The 20,342-nt window shown below is 33.0% G+C and overlaps 3 protein-coding genes across 4 annotated transcripts; 1 reads left to right on the forward strand and 2 right to left on the reverse strand.

Moving 5' to 3' along the window:
- Positions 1-8,036: 8,036 nt before the first annotated feature.
- On the forward strand, positions 8,037-11,785 carry LOC102601858 (uncharacterized protein At4g28440-like). 2 transcript variants are annotated; one of them, XM_015312581.1, is made up of 3 exons: positions 8,037-8,187; positions 8,337-8,529; positions 11,306-11,785. In XM_015312581.1, the coding sequence occupies exons 2-3, from the start codon at positions 8,343-8,345 to the stop codon at positions 11,491-11,493; spliced, it is 375 nt and encodes a 124-aa protein (XP_015168067.1). In that variant the 5' UTR covers positions 8,037-8,187; positions 8,337-8,342; the 3' UTR covers positions 11,494-11,785. The 2 variants fall into 2 exon arrangements, with proteins under 2 accessions (XP_015168067.1, XP_006355932.1); XM_006355870.2 differs by having other exon boundaries at positions 8,328-8,529; positions 11,306-11,767.
- A 2,632-nt stretch (positions 11,786-14,417) lies between these two features.
- LOC107062221 (F-box protein At3g07870-like) lies at positions 14,418-16,083 on the reverse strand. Its single transcript, XM_015312601.1, has 2 exons — positions 15,754-16,083; positions 14,418-15,158 (listed from the first exon to the last, which is right to left on the reverse strand). The coding sequence occupies exons 1-2, from the start codon at positions 16,081-16,083 to the stop codon at positions 14,418-14,420; spliced, it is 1,071 nt and encodes a 356-aa protein (XP_015168087.1).
- Positions 16,084-17,422: 1,339 nt separating this feature from the next.
- Positions 17,423-19,830, reverse strand: LOC102591150 (glucan endo-1,3-beta-glucosidase 6-like). Its single transcript, XM_006355920.2, has 2 exons — positions 19,320-19,830; positions 17,423-18,588 (listed from the first exon to the last, which is right to left on the reverse strand). The coding sequence occupies exons 1-2, from the start codon at positions 19,682-19,684 to the stop codon at positions 17,472-17,474; spliced, it is 1,482 nt and encodes a 493-aa protein (XP_006355982.2). The 5' UTR covers positions 19,685-19,830; the 3' UTR covers positions 17,423-17,471.
- Positions 19,831-20,342: the final 512 nt, after the last annotated feature.

The raw sequence follows: 20,342 nt of genomic DNA on the forward strand, positions 1-20,342 counted from the left end.
TAAGACCAATGGGTAGAAGGATGCCTATAGAAGAACCTATTAGGTTACAAGAAGGAGGAAGTAAAGGAAAAATATTAAATATAGCAGCACATGATCCTCAGATGTGGAATGCAGTAATAGATTTATGGAAAGGAATAGTAGTAGCAGACTATATAAAAGCATACCAAGATGCAGACGCAGAAACAATGTATAAATATATGGAAACCTTTTTAGGAGAATCTGCAAAGGCCTTATGGGAAGCATATAAATCTAATTTCCCACAAGAATTCCAAGCATTAGTAAACCTGGGAGCAAACCCATATAATTTTACAAATAAAATACATAGTTTAATTACAGGAGAAGACCCAAATAGTGGCCTAGTTGTATTACAGAGAAATGCTTTGATAAACCTAGAACAATTAAGTATTACAAGTTGGTTCCACATAAAGAACTTTCTTAAAGATTATTATTATTACTGTACAATTAGTGGAAATTCTTTTGACGAAGAACTAGGAAAAAAGTTATTTAATAAACTGCCAGGAGCTTTAGGTAGAGAAATAGAAGAAAGATGGTATAAAAGAGAAGGAGTAATACAAAACCCAAACGGTAATGGTCTATAGGACACAAAGTACAACATATAATGGAAATTTTAACAGAAAAATGCACGAATATACAAATACAAAAACAACTAAAACAAAATGAAATGGGTTTCTGTAAGAATGTCATGTATACAACCCAAAGTTATGATAAAGGACGGAATAATTCAAAGAAAAGATACAAGAAATATAGACCGTACTACAATCAGCAATATAATAAAAGATACTATTTAAGAAGATCTTCAGCTAAAAAGCCATATCTAAATAAGGATAGACATGTTAGAAAATATAGAAATGACAGAAATTATAAAAATAAGCTAGAATATTTCACATGTGGAAGTATAGAACATTTAACAAATGTATGTCCTAAAAGAAATAATAGTAGAACTAGAAACTCGCAATGAATAGAAGATTTTCAAGAAACATTGATTAATGTTGATGAATACATGTCAGATAATGAAAGCATATATTCGATAGTAAGTGTAGAAATTAAAGAAACAACTCGGTCTGATGAGCCAGATTCAACTAATATAGAACTAATAAATGAAATAGGTTTAGAATTCAAAAATATCAACTTAGAAGAATTACAAATAAGTACAATGATGAATATTTCACAAGACTGTACCCATGAGTTTGAAAGAAATAAAGGAATAGATAGTAACCAATGTATTCTATGTAAATGGTATCCAAGCAGAGAAAAAATGGCAAAATGTAAGTTTTGCTATGCTGAAGGATGTATAACATGCATAGAAAATTTATTAAAAATTAAAGTAAAAGAAGGACGTGAAAATAGAGATATAAGTAGCGATACAATAAACTTACGAATAATAACATTAGAAAGTAGGATAAATGAACTAGAACAAAGGGTAATGTCGTTAGAAAAAGGAAAACAAAAATGTACAGAAAATATGACCGAAGACTGGGGGATGTGCAAAACATCAACCTAAGAAGCAGAATTAATGAATATAGAAACTATGATAAACCATTATGAAAATTTAGTATGTAATGAAGATAAAAGATTTACTACTGTTAAAGTATTAGCTAGACTTAAAATACAGGATATTGAATTAGAAACCTTGGCATTAGTAGACACATGATGTACAGGTAGTATAATAAATAAAAAGATTCTACCACAAAAATTAATAAGAACCTTAGATAAGCCAATTGCAGCAATGCAAATGGATGGAACGTATAATACATACCAACATTATATAGGAAAGACTCAAGTAAGTTTTATCAATACATGTAATGAATTTTATAAACCAATGTACACACTTGATAGAATATGGGTAAGAGATCTTAACATAAATGTAGATTTTGTATTAGGATTAAAATTTATGATACAAAATAATGGGGGAATGTTAATTACAAGAGATGGGGTAATATTCTTCAAACACCTAACTTATACACCAGTACAAACTATTAAATTTGAAACAAAAGGAAGACAAGCTGGTATATCTCCAAACACTCCTGAAAATTTACAGACATGTTGTAAAGACTGCGAAAATAAAAGTGAATATTGTAAAAATTCAGGACATAAAGAACAATACGAGGAAGAAAAAGAATATGATATAAGAGAAAAAGATTATACCTTAATAGAAGTAGAAAATACATTCTATAATTTTCAAGTAGGAATAGATAGGATAGGTACAATTAGAAGTCCTAAAGATCTAGACAATATAGTAAAGATATTAGATGACATGGAAATAATAGGAGAAAAACCTTTAAAATATTGAAAAAATAATAAAATAGTATGTCAATTAAATATCATAAACCCTGAATACATAATAAAAACGGCCGCTATTGAAGCAACAAATCAAGACTTAGAGGACTTTGGTATACAAATAAAAGAATTACTAAACTTGGGAGTAATAAGAAGATCTACATCAAAACATAGATCAACAACATTCATGGTAAGAAATCACAGTGAAATAGTAAGAGGTAAAGCAAGAATGGTAATTAATTACAAACGACTTAATGATAACACCAGAACAGATGCATATAAATTACCCGATAAAAATGAATTAATTAATCGAATACAGGGAAAAAGGATATTTAGTAAATTCGATTGTAAATCAAGATATTGGCAGGTAAAAATGTTCATTCACTTGTCCCGAAGGACATTTCGAATGGTTAGCTATGCCATTTGGGCTAAAGACTGCCCCGCCAATATTTCAAAGAAAAATGGACACTATATTTGGAGACTATAAAAGGTTTGTCCTAGTCTATGTAGATGATATCTTAGTTTTTAGTAAAGATATTAAAGACCATTTAGGACACTTACAGACGGTATTTCGTTTATTCGTAAAAAATGGAATAATAGTAAGTAAAAAGAAAATGGAATTATGTAAGAACCATATAAATTTTTTAGGAGTAACATTAGGAGAAGGTAAAATTAAATTACAACCACATATAGCAACAAAAGTATTAGATATGCCTGATAAATTAGATAATACAAAAGATTTACAAAAAATTTTAGGATTAGTAAATTATGCTAGAAATTTTATTAAAGACTTTGGAAGACTAGCAGGACCATTATATTCAAAAACAGGTAGTAAAGGGCAAAAACATTTTAATATAGAAGACATTAAATTAGTACAACAAATTAAAGAAAAAGTTAAAAACATTCCAGAACTAAGTATACCATTAGAAATAGATTATTTAATAATTGAAACATATGGTAGTTTCCAAGGATGGGGAGCTATGTTAAAAGCCAGACCAAATAAATATAGTGATAAGACAGAAGAAAAAATTTGCGCTTATCAAAGTGGAAAATATAAAGAAAAAGGAAATATGAGCAGCATAGATGCTGAAGTCTTAGCAATAATATATGGTCTTAATAGTTTTAAGTTATATATTTTAAATAAAAATGACATATTAGTATGAACTGACTGTGAAGCCATAGTTAAATTTCATCAAAAGATAAATCAAAAGGCTAGTAGCAAGAGAAGATGGTTAAATTTTATGGATACTATATCTATATATCCAAATGTTATTTTTAAATATATAAAAGGAAAAGATAATAGTCTAGCGGATCAGTTAAGTAGATTAAATATTAAAATAACTTAAGTATACTTTTGTTTTCAGCATGAGACCAACCAGTTCAATAGACAAAGGCAAAGGAGTAGCCTCAGCATCAGACACATACGCTCAGACTGTATTAGGTAACATGAAGTTTAGACCTCAGACACCATCAATAGATATGATGGATCGTATTTACTTCGGTAAGCATAATTTAATATGTTACCCGAATTCAAATTTATCTTTTAGACAACTACCAGAATGTGTGTTAGACAAACCTCAGAAATGTTTAGCAGATAATTTATGGATGACATATAATAAGAAAGACAATAAATATTTTATAGCCTCATTAAATGCCTTGTGTCAATACTTTACAGACAAAAGTAAAGAGAACAAATTCAAATATTATGTGGTAATACATGGTAAGACTAACAATATTTTTCAAACCTGGATAGAAGTTGTAGAATCCATAAACGGAGTTAAAACTCCTCTTTTTAAAGGTTGTAATGATTTTATTGAAGCCTTAGATTATGCAAGAGGGATACTTGGTCCAAATTACTATATCTCTCCAGCCCTCAGACAAAATCCACAAAATACTCCACAATATAATATCCAAAAGGACACAGATAAAATAATCTTTTGTGACCACTGTTCTTTAATGACCGAGGCCTTTAAAAGATTAAATGCAAAGGTGGAAGCTTTATTCCAAGAGAATGCGAAATTAATGGAGTAGGTAAAATCACTCAAAGGCAAAGAAGCCATTCAGAAGATTCATACCAGTACACAGACCTTAGAAATGAGTTTTCCATCTCTAGAAAAAATGGATGAGCAGGGTGTGCATTCTTCAACGAATGCAAAAAGATCCACTGTATCGGATAAAAAGGATACAGCTAGTCCGGTTCAAACAGTAGCCGGTAAAGACACCTCAAATCCGTTTATGGCTGTCACTTTGCCAAAAAGTGAAGGAGAAAGTTCATCAAGACGACAGCTACCCAAATCATTTACTCAGGTGGAAACAATAACAAAGAAAACTATGCTCCATAAAAAGAAAAAAAAATGATAAAATCGAGAGCATAATAAAAAAGACTTTAGAGAAATTTTTCCAACAGGGACAAGATAAACATGTCATTACTACTCTACCAAAATCCAGATCCAAGTGGTGATAGATTGGTACCAGATACAGAACGAGACAGAGCAAATACTAGCTCTAGAAGGGAGAATCCTAATAATATTATAACTAGGTCCATCAGTTCAGGAGAAGAAGACTATGGAGAACATGGAGACAATGCATATTATCAAGAAGCTCAAGATCCTAACGAAGATGATGATTCAGGAATGAGTTTTGATTCCATAGCCTTGCACAACCTTGATACCTGAAGAAAGACAGAAGAAGGGGAAGAACAAAACAAGACAATAAAAGTAGGAATAAAGTGTACCATGTGGGTATGCCCACATTTGTCATGTGAGTGCTTACTTTATCACTATCCTCCAAAGAGGAAAAAACTAATAGGCACGCGTTGTATATTATGTCAAAGTTTGTGTCAATAAGTGAGAATAATGCATGTGCGATGGGGCCCAAATGTGTACCCGGCATGAATTATTTGAGCTTATCTTCTAAAGCATCGGCCAAATTTGAGCCACTACTTTTTATTCCACTATCTTAGTGTGTCGGCCACGTTTGGCCATTAGTAATTCTCCACATTATGTACTAAGACTCCATCAACCTCTATAAAAAGACACTACTCCACACTAAAGAAGAACAAGAAAAAAGAACCAGAAATAGAAAAACACACAACATATTCCCCTTCCCAATGTTCAGAAAAATGATCTCCACTACTCAATCCAAAAACTCCTAAAAATCCCTCTTGTAATATTCAGTTTATAAAAAAGTTTGTTTTAAGTGTGTAAGAGTCAGTCGGGGTTCCCGAAAGGGAAACCTCTCTCCGTCTAAGTCATGTAAGTCTATTATGTTTCCTGTATTTTTCCCTAAAAATATATGTAAAGTATGTCTGTTTTAAATCATGTTTGCTTTAATGAACGTATGTAAATATGTTTATAGTATAAAACTACCCTTAGTATATGGTTAGACTTTTAACTTCTTAATAACAACGATGGATTAACTTGTAAATTCCTAGGATGTTTCTAAGGCCTTAAAAAAGTCCGAAAAAATCACAGGACGTCTTGTTGGCCATCTCCGGGGTGGGGTTAATGAAGAAGTTTTTAAGAATACAGGTTAAAGGGAAGAGATGAACGGGGTAGTAACATAAAAAAAAAAAACAGGATATATATGAGATAAACATGACCAGACACGAGTAAGAGGGAGTACTGAGTAGGATTTACAAAAATCTGAATTTCTGCTATTCTACTACTCTGCTGTTATAAGTTCTACTGATTTCTGTTATCTAAAATCTGTTTAATTTTCTGTATTTTTGGGAAATCTGTTTGTTTAATTTTGCTCTAATTTTTGGTATTTTCTGTATTTTCTATATTTTTTGTATTTTCTGTATTTTTGGTATTTTCTGTATTTTTTTCTGTATTTTCTGTATTTTTGGTATCAGAGCGAGAAGTTGTTGGGAAGTAATCATTTAAATGATAAGACCGCTACGTAGTACTATAAAACATTTAGAAACCAAAAGAGATCTGAATAGCTTATATTTCGAATATAAAAGACTAAATCGTACTAAAGAAGACAATATAAGGTTAGATTACCTAATAGAAATAATATCTAGATTAGAATATAAATATATTACACAGTTAAAGTCAAGACATAATATATGAAAAAACATCCTTTTGCTAATCAACTACGACTAGGATATTGGTATTTATACAGAGAAATACAAATCAAATCAGAGTGGTTAAAATTAAGACAGGCCTTAAGCTTATATTTAAAAGTATTAGAAACAAGAGACTTAGTAGATAGATTTTGTAATCACGGAGGATTATACTCAGTAAATAGACCTAAATTAGTTAACCCAGAATTATTAAGTGCTCTAAGGTGGGAGTTACAAAGCATCGATAGTGATATCCAATCTGCAAATAATAGAATAAAATTTCAGAGGAAAAGTATTAGTAAAATAGATATTCCTCTAGGCTAAAATAATAGCTATAGATCCATTAAAACAATTAGATTACTTAGACTTAAGAATCTACCCTGAAAAGAAGTACAGAATATTAAAAGAAAATTCCGTAATAAGGTGCAATTTTAGTCAAGGAGAACATTTTTTACATTCAGAAGATAAACAATATAATACTATAATAGATCTTATAATAAACTTTAGTGAAAAAACACAAGAAAAAGAAAAGAGTATAGTAAGACTACTAGAAACAGTAGAAATAACTCAAAATAAACATAAAAAGATATTAGAAATGTTAGAACAAAATCTTGACTTCTTAAAATCACAAGAATTAGAATTAGATAGAAAAATCCAATACTTAAATAGTAAGTTTAATATAGAACAGATACCTACAAAAGTTGAAATAGTAAGGCTAATAAAAACCATAACAGAAAAACCTAAAGAATCGGAATTAAAAACTACGGAATTAGTTGAAAAAATTATAACTCAATTGGAAACAGTAACTACTGAAGTTAGTGAATTAAAAAAGACAATAAAACAACTAGAAGATAAACTCCTTTCATGAACGACTTATGCCAAGAACCATCATACACTAAAGCCTTAAAATTTGCAGGAAGTATTCAACCAGATCCACAAGGTCTGTCTGATCACCAACCTTCAAGTGAAAGATCAAATAATTATTAAACAAAATAACACTATAATAGTATTATTGATAGAATTAAATAAAAAATTAGACAAACTAATTAAAGAAAAAGAAGTTATAAAAGAACAACCTAAAAACATTGTATATGTATATCGGTTAGATAATTGTATATATGAAACTATTATGTATATGTATCAATGATTTAGGTTGTATATCTGCATAAATTTTTGAATTTGTATACAATTGGATCGAGTTAAAACATTTATATTTGTATATCAAATCTTCGCTCACTTTTTGTGTTGTATAAAGCGAGAGAGAGAAATGCAAAAGAGAATTTGGCTATGAAAGATTTATACTAGTATAATTATAAGTGTATATGACAGAGAATTATGTATTTGTATTTATATATACAATCTCTCTCGTTTTATACAAATACAAACACAATTTATACATTTGTGTTGTATAAAGTGAGAGAGGCAAGGGAGAGAATTGAGAGTGATGAGCGAGATTCAGGGGAGAGAGGCGAATGATAATGTGCTTTCTGCGAATTGGAATTAAATGAAAATATAACTATATCATTTATTTTGAATTAATATTTTGCTAAAATGCACAATTTTCCCCTTTGTTATTTCGGATTAGAAAGGTACAATTATTTTCGGTAAGAGTATAATAATTTATAAATTAGGCAATATAATTTATTATTTAAGTAAAAAAAATATATCCAAATTGCAGTTTGTTAGAGCTTCCCATCAACATTTTCCCCAAAATTTACAATTTCCTTTTATTTCAACTTGAGTTCTTCTTCTTTGAACAAAATCTCCATTGACCGGCGAATCTCCCGGCGATCTCTTTTTCCGGCGCAATCTAATTTCAGGTTTCCTTTTCTTCTCCCTCCCACTTTACTACATCTGCCTTAAATCTGTTGTTCTCTTTTTATGATAAAACAGCTTAAATTCCCTGAAAATTCTCGATTTTGCTTCTTTTTTTTTTTCTGTGAATTGAATGGGTTTTTAGAAATCGCAGGTAAGAATGGCAGAGCAGAAGAAGCAGAAAGTGGGATCTAAAAAAGTGAATCAGCTTCGCCCATTAGATTTTGGGGTTAATATAACTGTGAAGGTTATTAGTAAGAAGCTAATTGCACAGAGAAATCGTATTGCTGAATGTTTGGTTGGTGATGAAACTGGAATTATTATATTCACTGCCCGCAATGATCAAGGTAATTTTGTTTTGAGTAGTTATTGTGGATTGATTTGTTATGCTTGATTTCGAACTTTGTTCACTGATTACAGATGTTGTTAAGACGAAATTAGTGTTTGGATTGAGAAATAATAGACTCTTTATTGTTAGGAGTGGCTTTTTATATCATCAATGCTGAGTTTATGTTATTAGGATCTCAGCATTGATGTCAAAGGGAGAACTATTTTGATGAGTTTCCTGTTTTTTGTTGATGCTATAAGTTTGACTTCTGTTGTATGTATTGGAAATTGCCTGAAAGCTGAAGAACTTCTGGATTGGGAAATATCGAGTCTCTAATGTCTATCATATAAGGTTTTTGGATGTGTTTTCTGGTAGAGTAGGATACTGAGAAGGGACTGAATTGTTTAGTTCGTCCTCGGATGGTAAAGTTCACGTTAATTGCCAAAAAAATAAATAGAAGCGGCATTCTTTGAGAAGTGCAGGGTGGAAGTTTTATCGATATATTGTTAGGAATAGTGGATATGAAAATTAGTATGTACATGTAGAGAAGGAGTAGATCATGTTTGAATAAGATCCATGGGAAGGCTTTTCAAAATTTCAAACTTGTTAGCGTTGGCAATCGGGTATTTGTGGCATTGTAAAGTTATGTTGTCCGGGTTGGGAATGGTGCTTGTCAACCTTTTAACGAAGCATGGTGGGGAAAATTAGTAGCATTTGAGTGCATAAGCTTAAGTTGGCTGTGCAAGTTTGGTGCCTATGGAGTTTTGAGTATTTGGAAAAATAAGTCGTGTATTCTTGTTGCCCTTTTTCTGATTTATAAACCATATCTAGCATTGGTAATGATCACATGTATAAAGTATCCTTACTACTGTTGACAAAAACCAATAACTTGGCTTTATCACTACTACCTTTAACCATGGTGGATGACATAAGTTATTATGATCTTTCATCCTTATCCGATGAGATTTAAATTCCAAACAGCTCAATGGTTGCTTTACTGTATTAAAAAAAGTGCTTTCTTAGCTCCAGGATGTTTACCTAATTAATTCGCAATACCTAAGCACTATCATGCCTGGAATAGGGGAGGTATGGAAGGGGAATATGGTGCTTTACAAGCTTATAGATCTGTGCCAAACTCAAAGAGAGAGTAATAGGAAGAGAGTGAATGAGTGGATACATACAGTGTCCAGAAACTTAGGTTTTAATATAGATGCTTGTTGGAGTGTTTTGGTAGTTACATGCTTCGGCATTGGCTTTCTCTGATTTAATAGCGAATGTCGACTGTTCCTTACTTCCTTAAAACAGATTTTAATCTTTGTTATAAATTTCGAGGTTCTAAATCTAAAGTTTTTTTAGTATCAACATGGATTAGAATTTTTAGTTGCACCCAAACGTGTGTCTAGTGGTCAATGAAGTGGGTTGAGAATCCTGAGGTATTAAGCTCAAAATCCCAACAACAACATACCCAAGGTAATCCCATAAGTGGGATCTGGGCAGGGTGGTGTGTATGCAGAGCCTTACCCCTACCATCTCGGCCTCGTCTCCTTTATCTTGTCCACCACCAAGGCTACTCCCACCTTGTGCTGAATAGTTTCGTTACTGATCCTATCTCTCCTAGTATACTCATACATCCATCTCAACATCCTCATTTCTGCTACTCTCATCTTTTTGATGTGCGAGTTCTTCACCGACTAACACTCCGCCATACAACATAGTTGGTCTAACTACCACTTTAAACTTTACCTTTTATGCTTGGTGACACATTCTTATCACACAAGATACCGGTTCCGAGCTTCCATTTCATCCACCCCGCTCCAATATGTGTAGCTAAGTTCAAAATCCTAGCAGAGGCAAAAACATTAGGTGCTTTCTTCCCATTTGTCCCAGCCTTGACGCTGACGGAGAATGACTTGTTCTTGTGTTGTGGAAGGTCTTTGGAATTAGTCGAGGTGCGAGCAAATTGTCCCGGACACCATGGTTATTAAAAAAATTCAGTTGATTTGACCTCAGCTTTCTGTCAAATTTGGTATTGGGAGAGTGGTTTCTAGACAGTGTTGTACTGAAGAAACAGAAAGGACAACTACCCTAAACCTAAGTAACAGACAAGTCACATAAGTATGAGCTACTGAAATCTCTTATATACTTCAATATTCCTACCTCTCTAACTGTAATCTTCCTCTTATTAGTCTATTACCATAATTCTGGCTGCTAGTCATGTTTAAGAGCTTCAATAAATGCTATCAAAATTACCAGATTCATCATGGATCTCAGAGAAATCTCTTATCGTTACATATATGACGTCGAGATGCTTGCCTAAGCATCAAGGTGACATGAACATGATTAAGTTCTTTAATTTCAAAAACCCAGCCTGGCTTTACCAATTCACAGTAAAATGAAATGAAAAGAAAATGATAAAGGACAAGGAAACTTAATCGATTGAATTTTAACTACAGCAAATGACTTGAACTGATAAATCCCTAAAATTTAGCCAGAAAAGAACTGGAAGGAGATAGGGTAAGTCTAACATTGTTGACTTCCGATCTTGCTCTATCTAATTGCCTTTAATGTTTGTTGTTTGATATCTTTATATGCTTTATTTACAAGGATTTTCAACTATTCTCTTGTTGTGCTTGTCCATTGCTTGAGTTCTGTGATTTGTTTTGACATTTTTTTGATCTTTTTACTTTAAGCAGATGACTAGGGACATGTCTTACTCCCACTTCCTCGCATAGAATTCAAGATTTGGTTTAATTATTCATTGAAGACGCCTTAAATTTTAATTGTCTTTTGTGTAGTGGATTTAATTCAAGAAGGTTCAACACTAGTCCTGACAAAAGCTAAAGTTGACATGTTCAAAGGATCGATGAGACTTGCTGTTGATAGATTTGGACGTATTGAAGTTGGTGCACCAGCCAGTTTCTCGGTGGAGCAAGATATTAACATGTCCTTGATTGAGTTCGAACGTGTAGACGTTGTTGTGTAGGCAACCATTGCCTTCCCCCAAAAGGGAACAAAAGCCTTGAATACAAAGCTTCATTCTATCTCTTACGTACTTTTACCTTGCATTTCTCTTCACATACTGGAAGAGAAAGACTAAGACACTCATTCCCAGGGTAAACTTTTTTGTAGTATTGAAGAGGAACAAGCTGTTAATCCCTGTTTTACTTATTTATGTGTTGGATAATCCAAGACTTAGAGATTACAAAAAAGTGTTTTATAGATATGTTTTGTTGGATAATGAGTGATCTTTTTATTTATGTATTGAACCTTTTCTTCAAGTTCAATTTTCTTAGATTAATTGCACGATTCAAACGTATGCCTAGCAGGACACAAGCGCATGACGTAACTTGTGGGATATTATGATGGGAAGATATAAACAATGCCACGTTTCTACATGATACAATTTCCTTTTTAGTCAGTCAAACAAAGAAAGAATGACATTTCTATATTTAGTAACAATTTAACTTTAAAATTTCCGTTTTATGATTTATAGCTACACAAACATCTATGACTTATTTTAAATCACAACTTTCAAAAGTCTTTCTTTTTTTAAACTTCGTATCTCGTCAAAGTACATCATATAAATTGGAACAGAGGGAGTATTATGTAATGAATTATTGGTGTCCATTTGTAACTTATTTCATCGCTAAAGACTCTTTAAACATTTATGATTGTACATTTCTTAATGAACGGTAAAGTTAATTAATAACTTCATTAAATCCCAAGGGAGTTTAATCTAGACTTAGTCGACACCTACTTCTTGCTTAGTCCACCTATAAGTATGACACAGAAGTCATAACAGTGCAATATTAACCATTATAATAAACTTTATAGTAAAGCAAAAATGGAAAAATTTACAATTTTTCCATCTTTGCAACTTTGTTTTTCTTCACATGTGCAACTTCATTTGAAATTTCACCCTCCTTATCTAAGATCCCAACATTACCAAAGAATGCCTTAGGAAATCCACAATCCCCACAATCAATCCCTAAGGTAGAAATAGTATATCCTCTTTCTAAACCTAAAGTTTCTCCTAAACCATCACCAAATAAACCTCTTCCTTCACATTTGGCTCCAAAAAGCTCACCAATAACTACGCGTCAGTCACAACTAAGTTGGGGTCGGTTAGCTCCTAAGAGCTCAATTAAACAGAATCTTTCTCCAAAACCAATTGAAAAACACACATCTAACTCAATCTTGGCTCCTCATTCTCATGTGTTTTCTTCAAAGCCAATTCCTCATTCAACCACTAAAGTGACAAAAAAATCTCCTATATCTAGTAAATATCTTCCAACATATTTGACTCCTAAAATCCCAAAAAGTAAACAAAATCTTTCTCCAAAATCATCACCAAAGCCAACTAGAAACCATGTGTATAAACATTTCCTAGTTAGACCTAAAGTTGGATCTCATGTTTCTCCAAAGATAGCTTCAACCACTTATAAACAAAAGGTGAATCCCAAAGTTACACCCAAATCAACAAGAAAGTTCTCTCCTAACATACATTTACCACACAAATCTAGAGTTACAAAACCAAATATTCTTCGCAATCCAACAGGAAAGATTATCACTAAGACACGCTTGGCTCCAAAGGCAGCACCAAAGTTTACTCATAAACGTACACTTAAACATGTCGCTCATTAGAAGACAGGGGAAGAGGAATATGCTGGTCTCTCTATATACTTAGATTATTCCCTGAATGTTGCAATGAATTTGGCTTTACAAGATAAATAAAGTTCCTATTTGGCAAGTGTGATTCCCTTTAGTTTCTTCTTTAGATGCAATTGATGTTTATTCTGGAAAAAAAAGCTTCCATATTTTTGGCCAAAAATAATGGATTTCTTTTAGCTTATATACCACTAGGCGATATACCTAATGGTTAACATCAAAATCATCTCTTACAATATGAAAGAAGTATGAAACTTGCAACAGCAACATACCCAATGTAGTCGCACACAATGGTGTTTGGAAAGGGTAGAGCATAAGCCTATTTCTCATAGACCCCGACTCAAGACAAAAACAACCTAGAAAAAGACATAATGGAAGTACGAGAGAATGAACTTGCATGAATCAGTAAAAACAAGTAGATCTTAAATTGATAGCACAAAGAGGGGTAGCCTAACATAGAAAATGATCAAATCAAAATAACGATAGTGGTCTCCACTCCATTCATCATGTTATGGAGCGATTTAAGTAGTAGCTAGCTCTCTTCCTAAAATATTAAGACGACAACAAAATAAACTCTATCAGTTGGAAGGGTCACTCCAAGAGTATATTTTCATGCTGGATTTTAGTAACACCAGTGAGTTATGGCCTTGGAAAAAAAATATGGTACAAAATGGAGGAAGTTAAGACAAAAGAAATACTCTAAACTATCTGAGCCTTCAAATAAATATTTGAGACCTTAATTCCTTAAAGAAGTTATGACAGTCTTGAGCAAGTAAAAACTTGAAATACATCTAGTTGCTCAAGAAAATCACCAATTTAGGGAAATACAACAAGAAAAAAACAGGGTGAAAGTTACTCCCAATTGATGCATTCCGTTAACTTTACCCAAAGAAGTTCATGCACTGTTTACCCCAAACAAGTTCGACAAATTATCTTTTATGCACTTCCAAAATAAATATGCCTGACTGATAGACCAACATTTTGTTCCTTCATAGTTCGTTCTATTCAGATGCTGATGAATGAAATGAATAAAAGAAATGCAGCTTTGGAGACTGAGCAATGCAAGTAACTTTGAGATGTTAAAATGGACAACATATAGTTAAAGAAGCAGAGGTGTTGTCTACTAGAATTCAAAAGCATCCACGAAAACAGTAAAAGCTAACAGGGTTTAAACTGAATTTATCAGAAACACAGCAGCAAAACATCATATCCCGGAGGGAGTAAGACAAAAGAAATGCTCTAAACTATCTGAGTCTTCCGATAAGCATTTGAGACTTGAAAATTGTCCCCCATGACAGTCTTGAGCGAGTAAAAGCTTGGAATGTATCTAGTCGCTTCAGTGCCACTACCATACACATTGACCACCTTCTTAAGCATCTCCTCTTTTGGGTTGTAAGAAACTAGGTGTGTGCCACGTTCGCTTTGCATCAAGATTTCCCCATCTTTCCAAATTATGATTGGTATTAATATGTGACGACCAGCGATACCAGGCAGAGTAACTGAAATGCGATCTCTAGTCCAAGATCCAGCTATCCCATACTCTTTCATCCACCATATATCCATATAATGAAAAGATCTACTAACAGACAAACATAGACAATTTCCCAACTCCGCTAGCATCAAGTGCAAGGATGGAGATTTTAAACCAGATGGAGCTGGCAGAGACTTCACTTCTTCTGTCGCGATATTAAAGGAGTAAATACTGACCCTTTTTGGAAGATCTTCACCATCCAGCCAATGAATAGTACCATTGACATTAGCATCGCTAAGCGTTCCCCGTACAGGTTTTGGAGCTTTGCCCACATTCCTCCAATTTTTCTCATCAACTCCAAGAGTATAAACCTCCAATTCAGATACGTCTGGACGACCCCGAAACTTCCTATTTACTAATCTCAATACTTTATACTGTCCAGAGGCCTCACTAAAGCAAAATCCATAATGAATATGACGAATTCTTTTCTCCCATTCAGGCAATTTAACCTTGAAATACTCACCCAAACCGAATGATTTACCACATGCGTTTCACCATTCAACAAACAAATGAGTCCATTACAAGAACCAATTAATGTCAAGTTTGCTTTATCCTCAGAAACCAAATCAACGGGATGAGGAAGGTGTAAATTACGGTCCAAGATAATAGGTCTGTTTATTCATTGAGAAGTACAGGGCTGGGCTCAATGCCTTCAAAAATGAGGCATATGCCTTAGGCCCCAAAAATCGAAGGGCCTAATTTTTTAGTAATAATAAAATTATTATAAACATTTTTAAACAAAAAAATATATAATATATTTTTTAATTTATTTGTCTTTTTTATGTTTGTTTCGAAACATTAAAGAATGTTTTTTTTTATGAATCAATTTTTAAATTTAACTTCCACGTGATATGTTTAAGACCACAAGATTAAAAATTATTTTGGTATATATAAATATATATCTTTAGTTTAAGATCATAAAAAATAAAACTTTTTTCATTAAAAAGAAAGAAATAACTTGAATCTCAAATCTAAAAAAATAATTAAAATTTAGGCATCCAATTTATTTTTGGCTTTAGGCCACTAATTAGCTTGAGCCGCCACTGGAGTAGTATAGTCATAATCTGCTCCAAGTTCAAGCAGATAACGGACAGAATAATTTTTTGAAAGGAAAATGCAAGGAAATTTACGCGGTCTGGCGTCATACATGTTGACAAATAAATGATCAGAAGTTTTGAGCTTATACCAACGTTTGCAAACAAACTTACATCGGAAAATCATCTTGATTGGCAATTTTGTGAGTATTTCCACCATAATCGCAGCCGGCAAATCCATAATTGTAACTTCATTGATTCTTCTTTGTCTGCAATCACAATTCAAACTTAGCCTTGAGTCTGAGACACTAATAGGAACATCGAAAAGCTCCGGTTCCATTTTTTTTCTCTGATTGAACGAATCCCCAATTTCTAGGACTTTGGTGCGAAAACAAGGAAATGGTGGATTCCAACTTTGAAATTCGTTTTTCTAACTAAGTCTACTTCTTATTTTATAGAGTTAGTTAGTCTGTTAGCCAATTGGCATGTAATGGTAGTTAGTAGATGAGTTATATATATACTCGAGTCGAGTCTGTTACCTGAGTTTTCCTTATAGACGATATTCTTAGTACATATGTCTCATTTCGACTATTTATTTGGTGTGTGATATGTCATAACAAGAACTCTTGTTGTAGATATTAATAGAATGTGATATACAATTGTCGAGTTTTTTGCTAAAATAAGTATGAGCTAAACTTAAAGTACATACTTGTGTTATGTAAGTGAACAAAAAAAATCCTTAAACTATCCAAAAAGTTGCAAGGTTCATCCTTCTGTATATTTTTTAAAACACTCACGCCACCAACAAAAAATTAAATGTGTCAAGTCGAATGAATATATGTACACATGGTTAAGCTAGTCAAGTGATTTTATTTTTTTTTAGAAATTGAGGATTTAAATCATATCCAGACAAAATATATTCAAATTCTAAATATTCTTGTAAAAATATGGCCAAATACTACTCCAACTTCAAATTTTTCAAATACAATAATTATTTATTTTATTTTCATAACCAAACGCCCACGTAATTTCACTAAATTTCCAATATTTATGTACATTGAATAAAATGCGAATTCATTGTATATATAGTACATGCGCCCTAAATATTTTATCAAAGAAAATCTCTAAATAGTTGGACGTAATACTTTTAAAATAATTTTTTTACATAATATTTCTAACCATCGGAACCTACTTTATAAATATTTCAAAACTTATGTGTTGTTGAAAGTCAATTTACTTGATGATGCGAAAAGCATATAAACTGACAACACGCAAAATTTAAATTCCAAGAATGAAAGATTCATTTCCTATCCATATCCTTATTCTTTTTAGGTAACTTTGATCTTCTCGTCGTGGAAAGACATGACCAAATTAAATTTTTTTTATTGGTTCAATCAGTTTCTTAACAAAAATAGATTGAAGGATGATTCTTGTTATTTTTTGTATAGTATAAGGATGTTTTTTGCTCACTTAGATAATATAAGGATGTACATTAATTAGATTTGAGTCATAGTTGAGGGAGAAAACAAATTATTTCACCTTTGTAGTAATTTTTTTGGTACTCCAAGCTCTCATGGAATGTCTACTCTAAATGCAAAAAGAAGTAGTAACGTAATTATCAGCTGACGTCAAGATAAGGGTCATATTCGCTGTGTTAGAAATATGAATGCTGTAAAAAATACCTGTATTGTGCTACTAGTTAATTACATCAAAATCATCATGACCTGTCTAAGAAACAAGCAGCAAAACTACTAGAAATCCTTGTAGAACAGCCAGTATAATATACACTAAGTTCTTGTGCAACAACATAACTTTACGACCATCAGCAATCATGAGAGGGAAATGGCACTTGTCGTTGGATGGATCGTTATGAGTTACCATAGCCAAGCCTTGAAAATCACAGTCCAAACTGTTCTGGTTATTGAATTGATAATACATATTGAAAGCATACGATGTATTTCCTCGTTCACTCAGATGATTACAAGAAGAACCATAGCCCAATGCAGTACAATCAGAACGACTACACGCGTAGTCAACACTCTTTGCCAAGTAAATTTGTGCATCTTTTGGTAAGTGTGGCTTTAGTACACACCACTTTTTATGCATATAAGTTACGCCTTCTACTGCAGCGAGTGGCTTTTCAGATAAATCTAGCTCATATTTAGGCTGACCATCAAACTCAAATATTCCCCAATGCCTCTCAAAGTTACCAGGAGCAATGCTTTTAGTATTCTCATCAATCAGGCTGAACAAGTAAACGTCGATTTTCCCCTTCCTTGCAGGGGTTCCTTCTCCACTTAAAGCATGTTGAACCAACCCTTGGTTAAATCTCTTTGCATTTTCAATATTCGCGTATTTGTTTCCATCTGTAGGCCATCCTACTTCTCCGACTATGATTTTCATGTTGGGAAAGCCAGCTTTCTTCAAAGACCAAGCAAGAGTATCGAAATTGGCATCAAACACGTTAGTATAAAGATTATCGCCATCTTTCATAGGCTTGTTTGATCCATTAAAGAAGGCATACTCAAATGGGAAGTAATTGTTTGCATAGAGACTGAGGAAAGGGTAAATGTTAACCACAAACGGTGCATCATTTGAGTCGAGATATTGAACAATTTGAATGGCTAAATCGCGTATTTCTGGCCTGAAATCGCCTGCTGAAGGGACAGGATTCGAGTCAGGGGAGTAGTAAATGTCCGCGTTTAAAGGAACAACTGCTTTCACCTCTGGCCCTAATCCAGCATGGTTGATGGCTTCTTGAACATTTCGCAGAGCTGGAAAAGTGGAATGTAGATAAGTTCCATTGTATGTTTGAAGAAAAGGCTCATTTCCTACTGCTACATACCTGCATTATTAAGAATAATTCGTGAGGAATCTCAGTAGCTTAGTTGGTTGGCGGGGGCATAACTAGAATTTAAATGGATGTACCATTATCTTTAAGATAAATGTTTGATTTCGGTTTTTGGTTTGGATCAATTTTTAACCAAATCATGAACACCTAGTATGTGTGTGGAAAGGGAGGGGACGCATAGGCGTATCTAGAATTTAAAAAGATGGAAGCACCACTACCTTTAAGATAGATGTTTAATTTGATTATATATTTTTTTACGGTTACAAAAAGTAAATCATCATTCATATTACTATTTCACTCGACATAAAGTTTTTTTCAGAACAACCGGCCGTGCACCATAAGGCGTCAATTTTCATGAGCTAACACACACGAAAAAACAAAAAAAAATTGCCTAATTCATATAAATTGGCCCCTAAATGTAAAAATATGTCACAAAAAAATTGTGAAACTATACGTAGTGTTCCCTTAACTCATTACAGTTGTCATAATAAAGTTTTTTCAGAACAACCAGTCAAGCGCCATTTTACCCTTAATATTAATTGTTCTTTAAGTAAACAATATTAGTAACATATTTTTGTACTTTTAAGTTCACGTGATGAAAACAACTAAGAAGAGGACAAGTCTTGAGAGGGGACCATGGGTTCACGTGAACCAGGGGTTTTAAAGAAAGTAAAAAATTGACTTATGTCCATGCAAGAAGTGAAACATGTTGGACTTAAATTAACCTGATTTTGACTCCATGAGTGTAAGCATAAGTAGAAACATTGGCATCAATCCAAGAAGCTGCCATTTCAGGGTTAGTGCTCATATCTTGTAACATATAATTAGGAATTGCAAGCATCACTTCAATATCACTACCTATTAAAGCACTCAAAATCTTGTCATCTGCTTCAAATAATTTTACTTTGTCAAATCCATTTTCTTTAAGCATCTTCACTACACTCTCTGCTGCCAACTGATGAGATGCCATAGTACCCCAGTTCACTCCAACACTCGAACATCTCCACGCCATTGTTATGAACACTAAGGCTACAATTCCAAGAATCAAAATATGCCTACAACTTACACCACTCATCATCATCATCATCATTTACTTCTGAGGAATATACGCATACAGACGTTGAAGATGTAGATGAAGATGAAGAAACAAGAGCAGATAGAAGCAAGAAAAGAGAATGACAAGTTGTCATGAGAGAAAATCCATATCTAAATTAGTAGCCTGGGGAAAAAGCCATCTTGCACTTTCAAAAGTTATAAGATTGAAATATATATATCTTTTTCTTTTAATAGTAGTATTTTATATTACTTTTTTCCTTTTTTGGAGGGACAATGGAGGGGAAAGAGAAGAATTTGATAAGAATCTAAACTTTATATCAATGAAGATTTTATCACTCAAAACTTTAGTTTGTTAGTCTGTGCTCATGTGTTTTGTTTAGTTTTATATGGCTCTGTATAATGTATTATTTCCTTAACAATCAAAGTGGAATTTAGCATACTTGAGTCATAAGCAAGTGTTAACAAAAGGGGTGGGCGTTCGGTTCTTCAGTTCGGTTTAATCAAATTTCGGTTCAGTTCTTCGATATTCGGTTTTAGAAAAGTGTACACCATATTTCAAACCAAACTAGATCGGTTCGGCTCGGTTTAGTTCGGTGTTTTAAAATCGGTTTTTCGGTGTCCCATTGTTATGAACACTAAGGCTACAATTCCAAGAATCAAAATATGCCTACAACTTACACCACTCATCATCA

The sequence above is a fragment of the Solanum tuberosum genome, unplaced genomic scaffold (genome assembly GCF_000226075.1).
Source record: "Solanum tuberosum cultivar DM 1-3 516 R44 unplaced genomic scaffold, SolTub_3.0 scf00210, whole genome shotgun sequence".
Classification (NCBI taxonomy): Eukaryota; Viridiplantae; Streptophyta; class Magnoliopsida; order Solanales; family Solanaceae; genus Solanum; species Solanum tuberosum.